This window comes from Rhinolophus sinicus, chromosome 16 (assembly GCF_057876585.1).
Source record: "Rhinolophus sinicus isolate RSI-liver-muscle chromosome 16, RSI-T2T, whole genome shotgun sequence".
Classification (NCBI taxonomy): domain Eukaryota; kingdom Metazoa; phylum Chordata; class Mammalia; order Chiroptera; family Rhinolophidae; genus Rhinolophus; species Rhinolophus sinicus.
Window position 1 is genome coordinate 132,518,446 of NC_142516.1, and position 14,458 is coordinate 132,532,903.

At 45.2% G+C, this 14,458-nt stretch overlaps 1 protein-coding gene across 5 annotated transcripts in view; it reads left to right on the forward strand.

Moving 5' to 3' along the window:
• PLEKHA2 (pleckstrin homology domain containing A2) overlaps positions 1 to 14,458 on the forward strand; it is a 69,533-nt gene that overhangs the window by 36,561 nt on the left and 18,514 nt on the right. For 4 of the 5 annotated variants that reach the window (XM_019748152.3, XM_019748151.3, XM_019748153.3 and 1 more), the window contains 3 exons: positions 1,500 to 1,556; positions 8,041 to 8,089; positions 9,493 to 9,590. In XM_019748152.3, the coding sequence (XP_019603711.3) occupies positions 1,500 to 1,556; positions 8,041 to 8,089; positions 9,493 to 9,590 (204 nt within the window). The remainder of the gene's footprint in view (positions 1 to 1,499; positions 1,557 to 8,040; positions 8,090 to 9,492; positions 9,591 to 14,458) is intronic. The other variant, XM_074329608.2, reaches the window with a different exon arrangement.

Genomic DNA, 14,458 nt, shown 5'->3' on the forward strand with positions numbered 1-14,458 from the left:
TCACTTCCTCTGGGGCAGTCAGCCACTCACCGCCCTTTTGGGTGGTTGTGGCTCCTTTTTGGACTCTGACTTAGGGGTTACAAGGCCTATCTCTCTTTACCCGATAGAGGTTTCCTAAAAAAATAAGCAAATGCAGTCACTGTGTAATTGGAAAAAAAAATGTGTAAATCAAGTCATCCATATTTGAAATGCTAATCTCACTACTCAAAGGCAGCTTTTAGACATATGGCCTCATTTGCAAAAGTAGGGAGATGTCCTTTCTAGCTCTGTCACTCTAAAATGCTAAGGTTCTGAGAATCCTCCTAGCATGGTAGTATTCCCATCCATTTTTTTTTTTTATGTATCGGACATTTCACACATTGGATTTGCTTCAAAAGATGTATGTTAATTTAGATAATTGCACCTAGAATGATTCTTCCTTTCCATCTAAGATACTTCTTAACGGCAGTCTCCCCAAATGACTCATTTCACTGTTAACCCTTTAGGAAATTTACTGTTAGGTTGGTGCAAAAGCAATTGTGGTTTCAAAGGTTAAAAATAATTGCAAAAAACCGCAATTACTTTTGCACCAACCTAATAAATTCCCATTATCCAAGATTCACCTCTGTTTATTGCTTTGAGATGACCCCCAGTAATGGGTGCTCAAGGTTACTCTTTAAGCTTATGGAAACAGTTTAAGAGGTCACCCGGAGCTATGGACAGGTTCTCAGGTTCACAGGGAATGGATTTTCCAAGTAAGACGTTGGAAACTCCATAGCTATGATTTCTTGGCCATTTCTTTGGTGCGCTACCATCCCTGTGTCATTGCTTCATTTCTGACGGTAGAGAAATTAGAAAGCCAAAGAGATTTTCCAAGGTACATATGGCCACACAAGGTGCCTGTGAATTTCTTGCTATTTTACTAGTACATTTTAGTTGGTGTTTTATAGTGTATGGACATCATTCCATTTGGTACTCGTAACAGTCCTATGAAATAGACTGAACAGCTGTATTTTTTTATTTCTGTATTGTGTGAATCTGTACCCTATATAGTATGAAAGAATTTTAGTTGGCATCAAACAGAACCAAGCCAACAAGGAAATCAGAGCAGTCCCGACAGACAAAAGTAATTGCTAACACTTGTTGAGAGTCATCTGTGTTCCAGGGATTGTTCCACATGCTCTTAAATGTCTTAACTCATCCTTACAACTGCCTTGTGAAGTAGGTATTGTTATCAGAAGGGAAGACCGAAGCTTAGTGGTTAAGGAACTTATTTATAGTCAAATGGTGTAGCACTGTATTAGGATATCTCTCTATAATAAGGCCATGGGTAATGTTAATGCACACATATAGTGGCAAGAATTACCACTGTTTTACAGGGGGAGGAAAGTGAGTCAAGAATGGTTGCAAAGCCAGTAAAGGGCATAAACGGAACTAGAATCATGGCCTCCTATCTCTTGGTGCCCTTTCCGTGGCCTCACATAGCATCCTTCTTAAAATGAAACACGTATTTCTTTCAGAACCTGGCAATTGGGGCAGGAGCTGTCGGATCTTTGCAGCTGACCTACATCTCGAAGGTAATGTTGGCCTGGAGCGCTGGGAATTTATATTCTGTAAGTAGGTTTAGTATCTAAACAAGAGGAAGTGTCAAATCCTTTGGGCGTTAGCATATGGAGATGTTGCACGGGCAGTGAAATGCTCTCTTTCCTCACCGCTGCCTATGGAAGCTGTGCTGCTGATCGGGAGTGGGTGGAGTGAGGTCAGCAGGTTTTTGGAGGGTAGGCCTGCAGCCTCTTACTCCTGGGACACATCAGTCAGAGATGCTCTGAGCTCCAGCAGAGGAGGTATAAGTGGTGGGGGTAGGAGTGGGACATGACCTTTTTTGTAATTGGGACAAGGAGGAACACAAAGACAACAACAGAAACCCCCAGTGACTGTAAGGAATTCTCCCAGAGGGTATAATTAAACAGAAGCCGCTCAGAAAGAGTTGGGGCTGCACTGGAATTTTATCAATCCCCTGGACAGGCTTACTGCCGAGGGAAGGCTACGAATGCCCTGGGAAGATACTCAGATGGACCAGGACACCATGCAGCAGCCAGATAACTGCTGGAGAGTCTGGCAGGCAGGCTGACAGGCCGGCCCTGGTCTAGTTTGTGCAGATGGGGTGAGAGCAGACCCTCTGTGGTGCTGAGACCTGGGGGTGATGCTTGGGGCTGGTTGATGAGGCCCAGATGTAGCTGCTGAAATCAGCTTCTTTTGGCGGCCCCTCCCTGGAGCAGGCTCCAGGGCTGACCCATGATGCAGCAGTGATAAAAAAGGCCAGGGAATTTAGAGCCTCACCAGAAAGAGGAACTCTTTGTCCAGTGAGGAGAGCCAGGTGGCACCCAGCCAGCACTAAGGTTCCCGAAGTTCTGCTCTCCCCATGTACTCCTCACTTTAGGCCTCTTGGGGACTTCTGCTTTCTTGTCCAGCTTCTCCATCCCTCTGGGTTGAGACAGGTTGGAGGGGACCCTAATCTGAGCAGCTCCTGGCTCCTTCTTGTAACAAGCTCTGTGAGTCCTTGGATTCAGCCCTCCAACTCAGCTGGTCAGGGGGCCAAGGGGAGGTGGAGGCCGCAGCAGGGGCTATTGGCGAGTCTGGCAGACACAGCTGGGTGCCGAGGCAGACATGCAGGGCAGTGTCTGAGCTCATTAGAGAGGAGATAATGACCTGGGGGAAGAGGGAAGGGCCTTTGAAAGCACAGCTTTGTGCATGCCTTGTGGTAAGAAATGTGGCTGCCTCTGGGGCCAGGCGGGCCAGAGGCCTGGGTCCTCCTCTCTCCTGTCCAGACTTGCTGTGAGCTCATTAGGTCATTTCTCCAAGAGATTCAGAGAAAGAGAATCCGGGGGCCCAGGGGGTGTGGTCGGAAGCAGAGAACCTCAGTATTAATGAAACCCGAAGCCCTCTTCTGTTTGAGAGGGTTTGGGAAGATTTTTTTTTTTTTTTGGTGGGGGACGAGTGACTGCAATCTTCTGCTGAATCGTGATTTATAAATGCAGCTCAGATAGGGTTTTTAGAATTCTCAGCTTTGGAGGCAGCCTCTTTCAGAAAGGATGGACCTGACTTTGACCCTTTCATGGGAGAGGCAGGCCTGGATGGGCCTTTTGCAAAACCCACAGCTGCCGTGGGTCAGGTTACACAGAGCTGAGGGCCTTTAACTCCTGCCTCACCCAATGCCAGAAAGCAGGGGTTTTCCCAGAAAAACATTTAGCTGTGGTACCAGTATCAAATTCAGCATTCCAGCTTATTTCTTGTTAACCCCTAGCTGTTCCCTCCCAGAGTAAAGCATTTCAGCACAGTGTCAGCCTGGCTTGTGGTGTATTGTGTGGCCTCTGTTCAGGGGGGCTCTTCCATCGCTCTTGTGTGAGGGCCAGTGGGAAGACGGGGTCGTTCAGAGAGGCCAGAGATGAAAGTTCTTGACTTGATGTCATCCAGGGCATCAGTGGCAGCAGGATCAGTTCTTGGGCAAATTATAAAATAATTGATGCCAGCCTTTGGCGCCACCCACCTTCCCACTTTGCCTGACGGACCTTCTCTTTTATACAGCCAGCCCACTGCCCCATCCCTTTTTTGTCAGAGCCTTGCCTGCAGTAGTTGTAAGGAAGACCTTCCTGGAACAGTGGTTCCTGTCAACAGAAATTCCCCCCAAAGAATATTAGAAAATGGAGAGATTTCATTCATGTGAACAGTTTGCAAACCAGGGAGATGCAGCCTCTGGCAGAAACCAGAAGTATACTGCCTTTTGTAGAGAAAGTTCCCGATTAGATCCATTTTATGTAAATGAGGTATCCAAATTTGTACAGTTCTGGTTGGTGCAAATCATGCAGTCCTGATTCATCGGCATTGCGCACTTTGATTGGTTGTTACGGAGCAGTTCTGATTTGTGGGTTTAAATGTAAAGGAGGATATAATTGTGTACTGATTGGACCATGAAGGTCTCAGTCCATTGGTTGAAAGACAGAACTCGGAACTCCCTTATAATTGTTGACTTAGAAGGTGTAAATGGAACAGGGCCTATAATTCGGGAAGCCAAGAGTTCGGTCTGAGGTTCTTCCTGGTATACAGAGTACACGAGAAGCCCCTGTCAGCAGATGGCTGCTAGGCTTTGATTATTTACAAAATTTGAGCAATCAGTTGACCATGTGGAGTCCATCTTAGCAGATAATTCCTTCTCAGGGTTTACATCAAATGAATCTTTTATCTCAGGGCCCACGTTTCTAACTTGGGTGGGTTATGAATCCTTTGGCGAATCTAATGAAAAGAGTGGACTCATTTTCCAGGCAAAGTATGTATATGTGTGTACATGCCATGATTTTGCCTGTAATCTCAGGGCTCATTGAACCCCTGACTGGTCCAGAGACTCTGACGTAGAGCCCTTCCAATCATTCTTTGTAGATAGCTTCTTCTTCCCCTGCTGTTGATGTCACCTTATTGGGCAGTGTCATCCTGAACAGTGGAGCAGAGCTGCACCAGAGCTCCAAGACCTTGTTCTGCTGCTGCTGCTCTGCCAGAGGGGCCCCAACTCTACTTCCGGCCAAGGGCAGGCAGGGTGGGGCTGGCTAGCAGAGCCCTGCCACTGATGAGCTGGCTGCTTCTGTGGTCTTTGTTTGATCTGATAAGAGCAAGTTCCTGAGAGTATGTCTCACTGTGGAGCGGCCTTATCTGCGTCACTCTCTGGGTGACCCGTGTTCATCCCCCTTCACATCCCCGGCCTCCTCTCGCTGCTTGCATAATCCAGGATCCACTAGTCAACCACAGTTGTGCAGGTAGTCAGCTGTGGCCACCTCGGGGCGTGCAGGTGGGTGGTTACATTTGGCCGTCCTCACGAGAATCAGCCTGTCAGCCACACTTCTTCAGGAGCTTCTGCTCCTTCACCACATCTGAAGGAGGCTGCACAGCCTGGCTTGGTCACCAACATGTGGTAGGGGTGTGGGAAGAGGGGTTATACTTCCCAGGCACCGGGGATTCTGCTTCTGTGGTCACCAAGATACCAGGGGCAGGCCAGAGCTGCCTGTCCATAGTAAAGGAGACCCCACCTTGGCCCTTCTCTCTGAGGGGCACAGCACAGGTAGCTACGACTTCATTTTCCTCTTGTGCCAGTCTGTGACTAGGAAGGGGACTAGTAATTTCACTCTGGCTTTGCTAATCAGCAAGCTGATCAGAGACATTGAGGGTCTTATCCTTGCTAACAGCCCATCAGGGCAGAACTAGAACTAATATCTTGTTAATTCAGCAAGGAGCTGCTTTGCCAAATAATCCTCCTGCGGTAGGCCATGAGGCATTAGGCAAATGATAGATGTGTGTGCATGTCATCACCCTGACTGAAACCTGGAGAACATATAAAAAACCAAACAACGAAAAACCAGGTATCTCTTTGAAAGCTTCAGTTCCCGTAATAAGCACTTGGGTAGCATTCTCACAGTATAAGCTGGTAATCAGTTGTGGTCAGAGTGGACTGTTTATCATCCAACCAGGGTGAAAAGTGTCCACCAGTGGTGCACTTTCTAGTCAATGGTAAATGTCAGGTTCTGGAAGAAAGAGTCTCCTAATAAGCCAGAGAAGGTCTCGAAGCACCAGCTTCTCATTGCCATTCGAAAGCCAAAAGTAGAAAGGGAGTCATGAGACAGGTGGGTTCTAAGGTTTGGGATGGCCCAGGTAGGTCCATGACGGTCAGGGTTATGCAGGAACAAAGGGCAGGACACGGAGTTTATGGGCGTGAGGACCTGTAGGAAAATGGCTGCTGAGCGACAGAGGAAGAAAATGAGTCATAGACAGATCAGAATGCGAGCAGGGTAAAGGTCCACACTGTGGTTCAGATTGAATTCCAGGGTCAGAAACCCAGGAAAACAAGATAGCGTGGGCGCCAGGGCTGTGATGTCATGCAGCTCCAGCGCACAGTTCTTGGGAGTGGTCAAGACATGCCTGGATTTCAGTAGTCGGTGTTTGAACTCAGGATATGTGGGTTCACCTGTGCTTAAATCTTCATGGTATTCAGAACCACTTAAAGACTTTCTTAGGCCCTATGGCCTCTACCTCATTTCATGGTAAACATATCAGAATGAACCCACATTTCTCATTAAATACAATTGTTTGGCTGTGAAATATTTGAAAGGATTTTAATCATTTTACTTTTGGAATGATTTGGCTGTAACTCATTGAATTTTTGATTGCCTCTAATTTTGTGGAAGTCATCTTGCATACCCATGGGTTATTGTCAACTAAGAAAATCAAAGCTACTAATTATTTTTGAATGTAATGAAATTTTTGTGAATGTTTAGATGAAACATTGATGAAGTTGACATAATGTGATATCTTGTAGGCATTTAATTAAATACGTTTCAATGAGGTTGATATAATGTTGTACAGGCATTTAATTGAATGTTTTTAATGTTGAATATGCCATGTTCATTTTGTTTTTGGAGACCAGGCATTTTCTTCAGGTCTCATTCATTCTTTGTAGGCCCTTGAGAAGCTCACAGTGCTCTCAGCATTTTGATCATAAGGCCAAAGATGGCACTGCTTGTATTAATAATATGGAATGGGATTTTAAAGGAAATGAGGTATCAGAAGCAAGAAATGGTCCTTCCTTTATTGAGCAGCTTCTGTATAACAGGATGGGTTAAGTACTTCACCTGCACTATTACATTTAATCCCCACGATGGCTCTATGAGGGTATGATATTATTATCCCTATTTGGCCGAATAGGAAATGGGGGTCACACAACTGGGAGCCCTAGCCCTTTGGTAGGCCTTCCTTTGATAGGCCTCTACCTCAATTTCCATCTTGAGTATTTGGGGCAGGATTAATTTTGGTTGTTGAGGAATCTGGGCAGGTCTATAGAAAGAACTTGGAGCTGAGAGTGAGAACCCAGACAGACTGGTGGGTCAGTCATTATCAGACCCTTAGCAACTGTGAGCCAAGAAACCTTAATTTTGAGTCAAGAATTTTTCTTTAGCTCCTGGCTTCATGCCTGCTGTTAAAGCAAGAACCATTCCTAGATCCCCTCTATGAGTTCAAGTAGGAGAAGGCCCTTGGCTGGAAAGGGGATTAAGAGAATGGTGTCCAGAGGAGGATTATGACAATGTGGGAATAGTTCCTAGCCTGTGGCCCAGGGGAAGGTGGCTGGCCCCTTAGAAATTCCAGGTACAGTGGTGGATGCTGCTCCAGGCACTGCTCCAGGGAGGTTCAGCCTCCACCAAGGGCAGTTACCTAGTCTGTGTGTGCATATGATGGAATGTGAGTTGCTTTCCTTTATCCGTTCAGTGTATTTGAACCTGAGTGAGGTACATACTCAGGAATGTACGTGCCAGAGGTGGGATCGAACAAGCAAGATGAGATGAAATAATAGGAGGTATAGAAATATTTCTACTTTCTTATGCCCTTTCCTTAAATACATAATTATGCTCTGTGATTCCATCAGTCCCTCTTGGGACATGTGGGAAGTGCATGTTTTCATGGGAAAGCAGTCAGGGTAGACATACAGGGAATTCATCAGTGTGTCCAAATGCAGTGAGTGACATACTGCCTCATCTTTCTGTGAACACTAATTGGAATCTATGTATTTGCAGCAATACCACCTTCAATTTGGAGAACTGTTTGGGGACAGGGCTTGGTGGTTGAAAGGAGTAGAATCTTGCTAGTGTGAGTAGGGACAGTAAAGGTTTTGTGGTCCAAGGAGAATTTTATCAGGACTCAGTGGCTTTTAAAAATGTGTTTGCAAGGGTAAAGGTTAACACAGACATCAAGATAGTGGTTCTGTCTGAGGGGTGAGGATGGGACTCTATCAGGGAAGGGCACACAGAGGACTTGTAAGAAATAGGGCTGATGAGGTCCTATTTCTTAATCTGGATGATGAGTACAGGATTTCCACTTAATTATTATTCTTTAAAGTGTTCACATATGTTTTGTATATGCTTCTTTTTGTAAGAAAAGTTTCATAATTAAAACATTTGAAAAACATGTTTTGTTTTATAGCACTATTAGAAACATACTCATGTTTGTTTTATTTTTTATTTGATTTAGGTGAGCATAGCTACCCCAAAGCAGAAACCAAAAACTCCATTTTGCTTTGGTAAGTACTGAGCCAGAGGATGGGTTTCTGAACACCCTACAGCAACTTCCTCTTTTGCACAGAGACGATCCTGTGATCACACGTGACTTACACCCTGTGTGTATGAGTGACTTCAGTCACAGCAGTGTTCCTGGGTCTCAAGTGATGCTGCTTTCCTTGGTCACCACAAAGATTATTAATAACATCAGACAGAAGTACAAGGACCAATGGTGTTACAAGTTTTCCTGACTCCACAGGGCGGAGTGCAAAAAATCGACTAGAAGTTTCTAGGAACCCTCATCTCAGAGCTCAGTAGTGGTGTGCTCAGGAGAGGTGGAGACTTGGAAAAGTTGGGGGGGATAATAGAAAAAGAAGGAGTATTCTGTTGAGGGTCTCACTGTTGTCAAACGACTGACAGTTTTGGGGGTGACTCAGGGGATGCCTCAAATCATTGAACCAACAATATTTATTTGGTTCCCACTATGTTTTCAGTACTGTATTGAGTACTATGAGAAATGTTAACAGTTTTCTGTTGTGTATCGAGGGTGATTCTGAGTGTAAGCTCGTGAAGGCAAGGATACTCCTCTGCTTTGTCGTTGCTGTGTCCTTAGCATGTAGAATGGTTCTGGCACGTAGTAGGTGCTCGATAAATATTTGTTGAATGAATGAATGAGCCAATGAATTCTGTGTCTTCCCCATGATTCTCACCTCTTATACTTCAGACTAGGAGAATAGAATGGCCCCTTGAGCTGTCTTCTCTCCCAACTTCAGGTTGGTTCATACTCTTTGGTGCTCTCAGTCTCCCACTTTTTTTTCAAATACTCGTATTGCTAAGCTCAAAAATGACATACTCAGATCTATTTAAAAAAAAAAAAATATTATGAATCCAGAATTGTTAACCTAATGGAGTGCTCAGAGGAAAGAACAGGTTGAAAATGAGATCAAGGTCACAGATTTGATTATTTGATCTCAGGAACGCTTTGTTCCATTTCCCAACCACAGACAAGACTCCTAATCCAGGCCAGTTGTACCAGTGGAAACAAGGAGCACTGGTGCCAATATTGTATCTGTTTTATCATGAATGTAAATCTGTTAGCACCTCTGAAAAGCAGTTCAAGCGTGTATCTTGTGGATGGCAGACCAGCTGTCTCATCACTGCACAACAGCATGTTAAGGTTGTTGTCAGGCATCTTTCTTGTGGCCAATAGAATAGTCCATACTTTTAGAGAGAGAGAGAGAGAGAAGTGTAGACTGCTGCTTTCCAAATATTCATGCGTGTGACTTCACACCATGGGACAAGTCTCCCTCTACTTTGTGGGAATCCTCCACCTCACTACTTCAGGCATCTTAGTTTTGTGGAGTCTTGTTGTGTGGCATGTGTTCTGACCTTGATTTTTCTCCCTTCTTACCTATGCCTTTTGCAGTCATCAATGCCCTGTCTCAGCGGTATTTTCTTCAAGCCAATGACCAGAAAGATCTGAAGGACTGGGTTGAAGCCCTGAACCAAGCCAGCAAAATCACTGTACGTATGATTCCTTCTCCTTTCTGGAGGGGGTCGGGGCCTTTTCCCGGCATGTGGCTTGTTTGGGTAGAGAAGAACTCCAGTGGCAGCAGGGGCTTTCCCAGAAGCTTGTTCCAGCCCCACTTCCCCTACCTCTTCTTACACCTTGGCTGACTCACCACAAGTTGAACTGAGAGTATGAGTTTGAATCAAGTTCAAGGGGAAGTTCATAGAGTATCTGCTTTGTGCTTCCTGGGAGGGCTCCTGGTGCTTTAGGTAATGCTGATTCAGAAGGTGGTGGGATTGGAAAGTGGATTGCTGACTATGAGAAGAGTAAAGGGAAAAACATATGAGGAGGGAAGTCAGAACTTTGTCCCGGCTTGAGGGAGTACTCTTCTTAATTTAAGAGGAGGCCTGGGGGATCAGTCCAGGCCATCCACCAACCTGTCTCACGAAAGTGTTCCTTTTCAAAGCATCACTGAAAAGAGATGAGAGAGACTAGTTCACTGACTGTTCTATGAGTACTCTAATTTTCCTTCACTTGGTTGTTCCTTAGAAATACAGAAAAAGAAAGGGAAAAGAGTAGGAAGGAATAGAGGGAAAACTATGTTTTGGAAAAAAATGGACCTGTAACTAATAATCTACACGGACCATGATTGTGTGTTGGAAAGTTTGTTTTTCTGTATCATACAGTCAGAAATGCTTGCATTCTAGTGACTTCCGATAGTAACCATTATGTGCTGTGGCAAGTCATTCTCTAGATACCTCAGGATTCCTGAGAATAAATTAATGGAAGCAATCTGTACACCTATCCAGCACTTATGATGCTGGACCCGAGCAGAGTACAATACAGTCATTGAAGTGGTTTTTGCTTGTTAGCTTGTTACTCTGATAAACCTTGGTAAACTCATGAAAAGAGAGCAGAAAGGTGGGAGGCCAGGAGGGAGGTAGATTGCTGCCAACCCTCGTGTGTCTGCTCACCCACATGCTCGTGTGCATGGCTCTAGAGTGCTGATTTTAGGCAAGGTTTCCTTTGTTCATGTTGGGGGTCTTCACCCTTCTGTGTCTTCCACAACTTGAGCAGTTTCTTTCAATGTCTGGTATGTTATTCTTAGCATTTCCTTGTGGATTTCCTCCTCTGTTCCTGCCTGGTGAACTGGGCTACATGCCTGTGAGGCAGTGGAAAACCTCTCTCCCTTTGTTTTGTGTCTTGAGCATAGAGTTGCTCCGATCAGCCAGTTCCCCCTGCCTCTTCTGGCCCCATGGAGCAGAAGTCACACACAGGCTATGGGAGTGGGGAGGAGCATGACGGTGCCCTGAGGCGGGAAGTCCAAAGACCTGGTGTAATATCAGAGCCTTCTTCAGGGTCTCCACAATCTCCAGGATCCCTCCCCCCCCCCCCCCCCACACACACACACACTTTCCTTGTTCCGTTTATACATCTCTTCACTCCTCCTGCCCAAGTCCCATGGGATAGAAGGAAGCGGGGGCTACTTTACTTCCTCCTTATCTTTTTGTGTCCTGGAAGGATTTGCGCCTCATCTTACATTGTGTGTCCTTCCTTAGGGAGCCTGGCATGAGGGATAGATGTGAGACTGGGACACCACACTGATGACATACAGATTTATTTTTGGGCACCTGATGGGCAGAGTGAAAAATTGGACACGTTGGGAGATACAGAGATGAAAGAGGGAACAGATAGTGTATTGAGCCTAATTTTCACATGTGCCATATGTTCACCCTTCTTAGGACTCTTGTGAGGTGGGTGCTTTCACTGCCAGTTAGATGAGGAAATGGAAATGAGAGTCTTGCCCAAAGTCTAGAGGTTAGTAAGTGGTAGAGCTGGGATTTAAACCCATGACCCTATGGCTCCCAAGTCCTAGGAGTTTATAAAAGTATTAAAAACGAGCAATAGTGTTAAAATATGTTAGATTACATACTGCGTTTACATCCATGGCTTCATTTTTGCCTCGTAAAAGCCTTAAGTAGGAAGGGCACGTGTTATTATCCCCATTTATAAATGAGGAACTAGAAATGCCTAGAGATCAAAGTGACATGCCCCAGGTTATGGAGCCAGGATGGATCCAATTTTTCTGCCCACAGATCACTGTTCACACTATGTGAAGGTGATTGAGTCCTTATGATTGTAGAAAATGATTGACATATGGTATTTAAAGAATTGGGCTCTCTCAGAGTATTAATATTCCTGTATTCATTTTCTAGGGCTATGGTGACAGACTGGGTGGCTTACAACAATAGAGTTTTAGTCTCTCACAGTTCTGGAGGCCAAAAGTCTGAGACTAGGGTGTCAGCAGGGCTGCATTTCCTGTGAAGGCTCTAGGGGAGAATCCTTCTTGCCCCTTCCTGCTTCTGGTGGCTCCTGGCAGTTCTTGGCGATCGCTGGCTTGTAGCTACATCATTCCATCTCTGCCTCCATCATTGTATGGCCTGTGTGTTTGTGTGACCTCTCTTCTTCTTAGAAGGACATCAGTCATAGCACTTAGGGTCCACCTTATATCAGTATAATCTTATCTTAATTTAATTCCATCTGCAAAGACCCTATTTCTAAATAAGGTAACATCCTAAAGTTATAGGTGGATAATTTGGAAGGACATTATTCACCTCAATACATTTGTCAAAAGGGTTGAAAATCAAACTGTGCAAGCGAAGCACAGCTCCCCCACGCCCATTCACACCCTCCTCCCCAAGTTGGATTATCCCTGATAGCAGTATAGCCGTGCCTGGTGAGAAGGAAGATAAATATTTGCAAGTTTCATTTCACATCACAAATGATATCCATGTGGATCTCCAGCCACAGTGGATGGAAGAGGGCACACCTTTAATTAGGCCTCTGGGATGTGGACAAACCAAAAGGAGGACCTTGTTTTCAAGCTCTGGAGCATACTTCTTGTTGAGTTCGTCTTCCACAGGCTGATTCAAAGTCTCAGGAAGCAGAAATGGTTTTGGAAAGGCTCTGGGTGGCGGGTCAGAAGCAGCCCACGATACAGGGGTATGAACGGTGACAACCAGGCATTCTCTGGGTGGATGACAAGATTCACAGAGGCAACACAGCAGCCACGCTTCTGTGAGCCTTTTTCTGGCCTCTGCAAACTCAAAGGCTGTGTCCCTACTTCTTTGCTGAGTGTTCGGTATTCATTTGGGTCATTTGGGAAGAATTTCTGCTGTTCCATGGTGATTAGCTCACTAAACACACCAGCAATAACCAACATCCCCAAAGAATTCTATCACACAATAGCAAAACTCAGAGAAAGTTAGAAAGGCAGATAGGTAGGTAGGTAGGTAGGTGTATTTATCACTGGGGAGTCAGGCAGTCCTTGGGCAAAACACTTCATTTTAATGAGCTTTTGTTTATTACTTCATCTATGAAATAGAGAAAATGATGGCTACTTGATGAGATTGCTTGAGATTAGGGATATGAAGTAAAGAGTTTAGCTCATTGCTGGGCACTGAATGGAGGCCCAAAGCGATGGGAACTGCTGTTCTCTCAGACGCCAGAAGGAAAAGACAAGTGGCTTTCTGGCCCAGTCTGGAGAGGTGGTGGGTGTGCAGAGGTCACCCGTGTCTACGTAAACTGAGAATGCAGACCAGAAAGAGGAGTCTCATCTTCTTTGTGGGGCCCCAGTGTAATCACAGCGGTCTTCCTCCTTTGACTAGACACCAGATGGAGTGGTCCATGGTCCCCCTGAGCTGTGAACTCTTGAAAGGTCTAAATTCTTAGGTCTTTCTGACTCCCAAGGCTGTAGAGGAAGTGGAAGAGGATGTTAGCTTTTCTCATTGCAGTGTGTTTTTCAATCTACCTTTAAAGTCTGCAGTGACTTCCCGGCAGATCCACAGAGGGCACTGAGTCCTTGTGAAGGAGAGGACTTGTGATGCCGCAGACACCGCGCCAGCTGGGAGACAGGGTTCAGTCTCTGTGTGGTTATTAGTCATGGCTTTGGCCAAACCACTCGACTGTTCTGGGCCTCTCTCGTATTGCTACAAAATGAAAGATTTCATCAGAATTTACAGACTCTGGTATACATGAATGATGTGGGTGAGGAGGAAGAAAAACAACATAAATGAAGATAAATGCCACCTGACACGTGGTGTTGGTGTGGGGGAATGGTAGGGATGGTGACAAACTGAAGAATGTATTCCCCATCTAACGAAGGAAATGCTGCTTCGCTGGAAATCTGGATTTTATGTGAAATAGCCCAAATTTTAAAGGTAGATTGAAAAACACACTGCATAGGACAGACAAAACACGGTTTGGGCAGTGTCTACCTTTGGGCCACCAGTTTGCAACCTGTGGCCTGTGGACTCAAACTAGCCATAAAAAATCTCTGATTATTTGGTCAGCCATGGTGCTGTAACTCTGTCAAGGAAAGGAGCAAGGATAACTCACTCTTCTGAAAGGGCTGTGTTTGTAAATGTTGGTACCATTTGTGAAATGTGAATTCAAATAATTTGTAGTGCTTTTATATTTTTATTTGCATTTCTAAAGATTTTAGAAGTATATACGCTATCATTTGATAATCAATCACAACAACTCTACAACAGGAATGTTATTCCACTTCCCATTTTATACACGAGGCAGTTTAGTCCCAGAGAGGTTCAATGATTTGGCCCCTCAGTTAGTTAGTGACCGGTTGGGAGTTGTACCCCAGGCATTGGGCTCCAAAGCTCATGCTCCCTAACCAAATGTATGTTACCTGTCTCCCTGCCTAGCAAGCTTTCTTCTGTCTTCACATTCCGGGTTCCTTTTCATTCTCCAGGTTACTGTTTGCACATCTCTTCTGGAGACCTCTGCTGACCACTCCATTTTAGGCAGTTCCCTTGCTGCTCTCTAGCTCAGCTCCTGTTTATTTTCTTCATGGCACGCACCATGA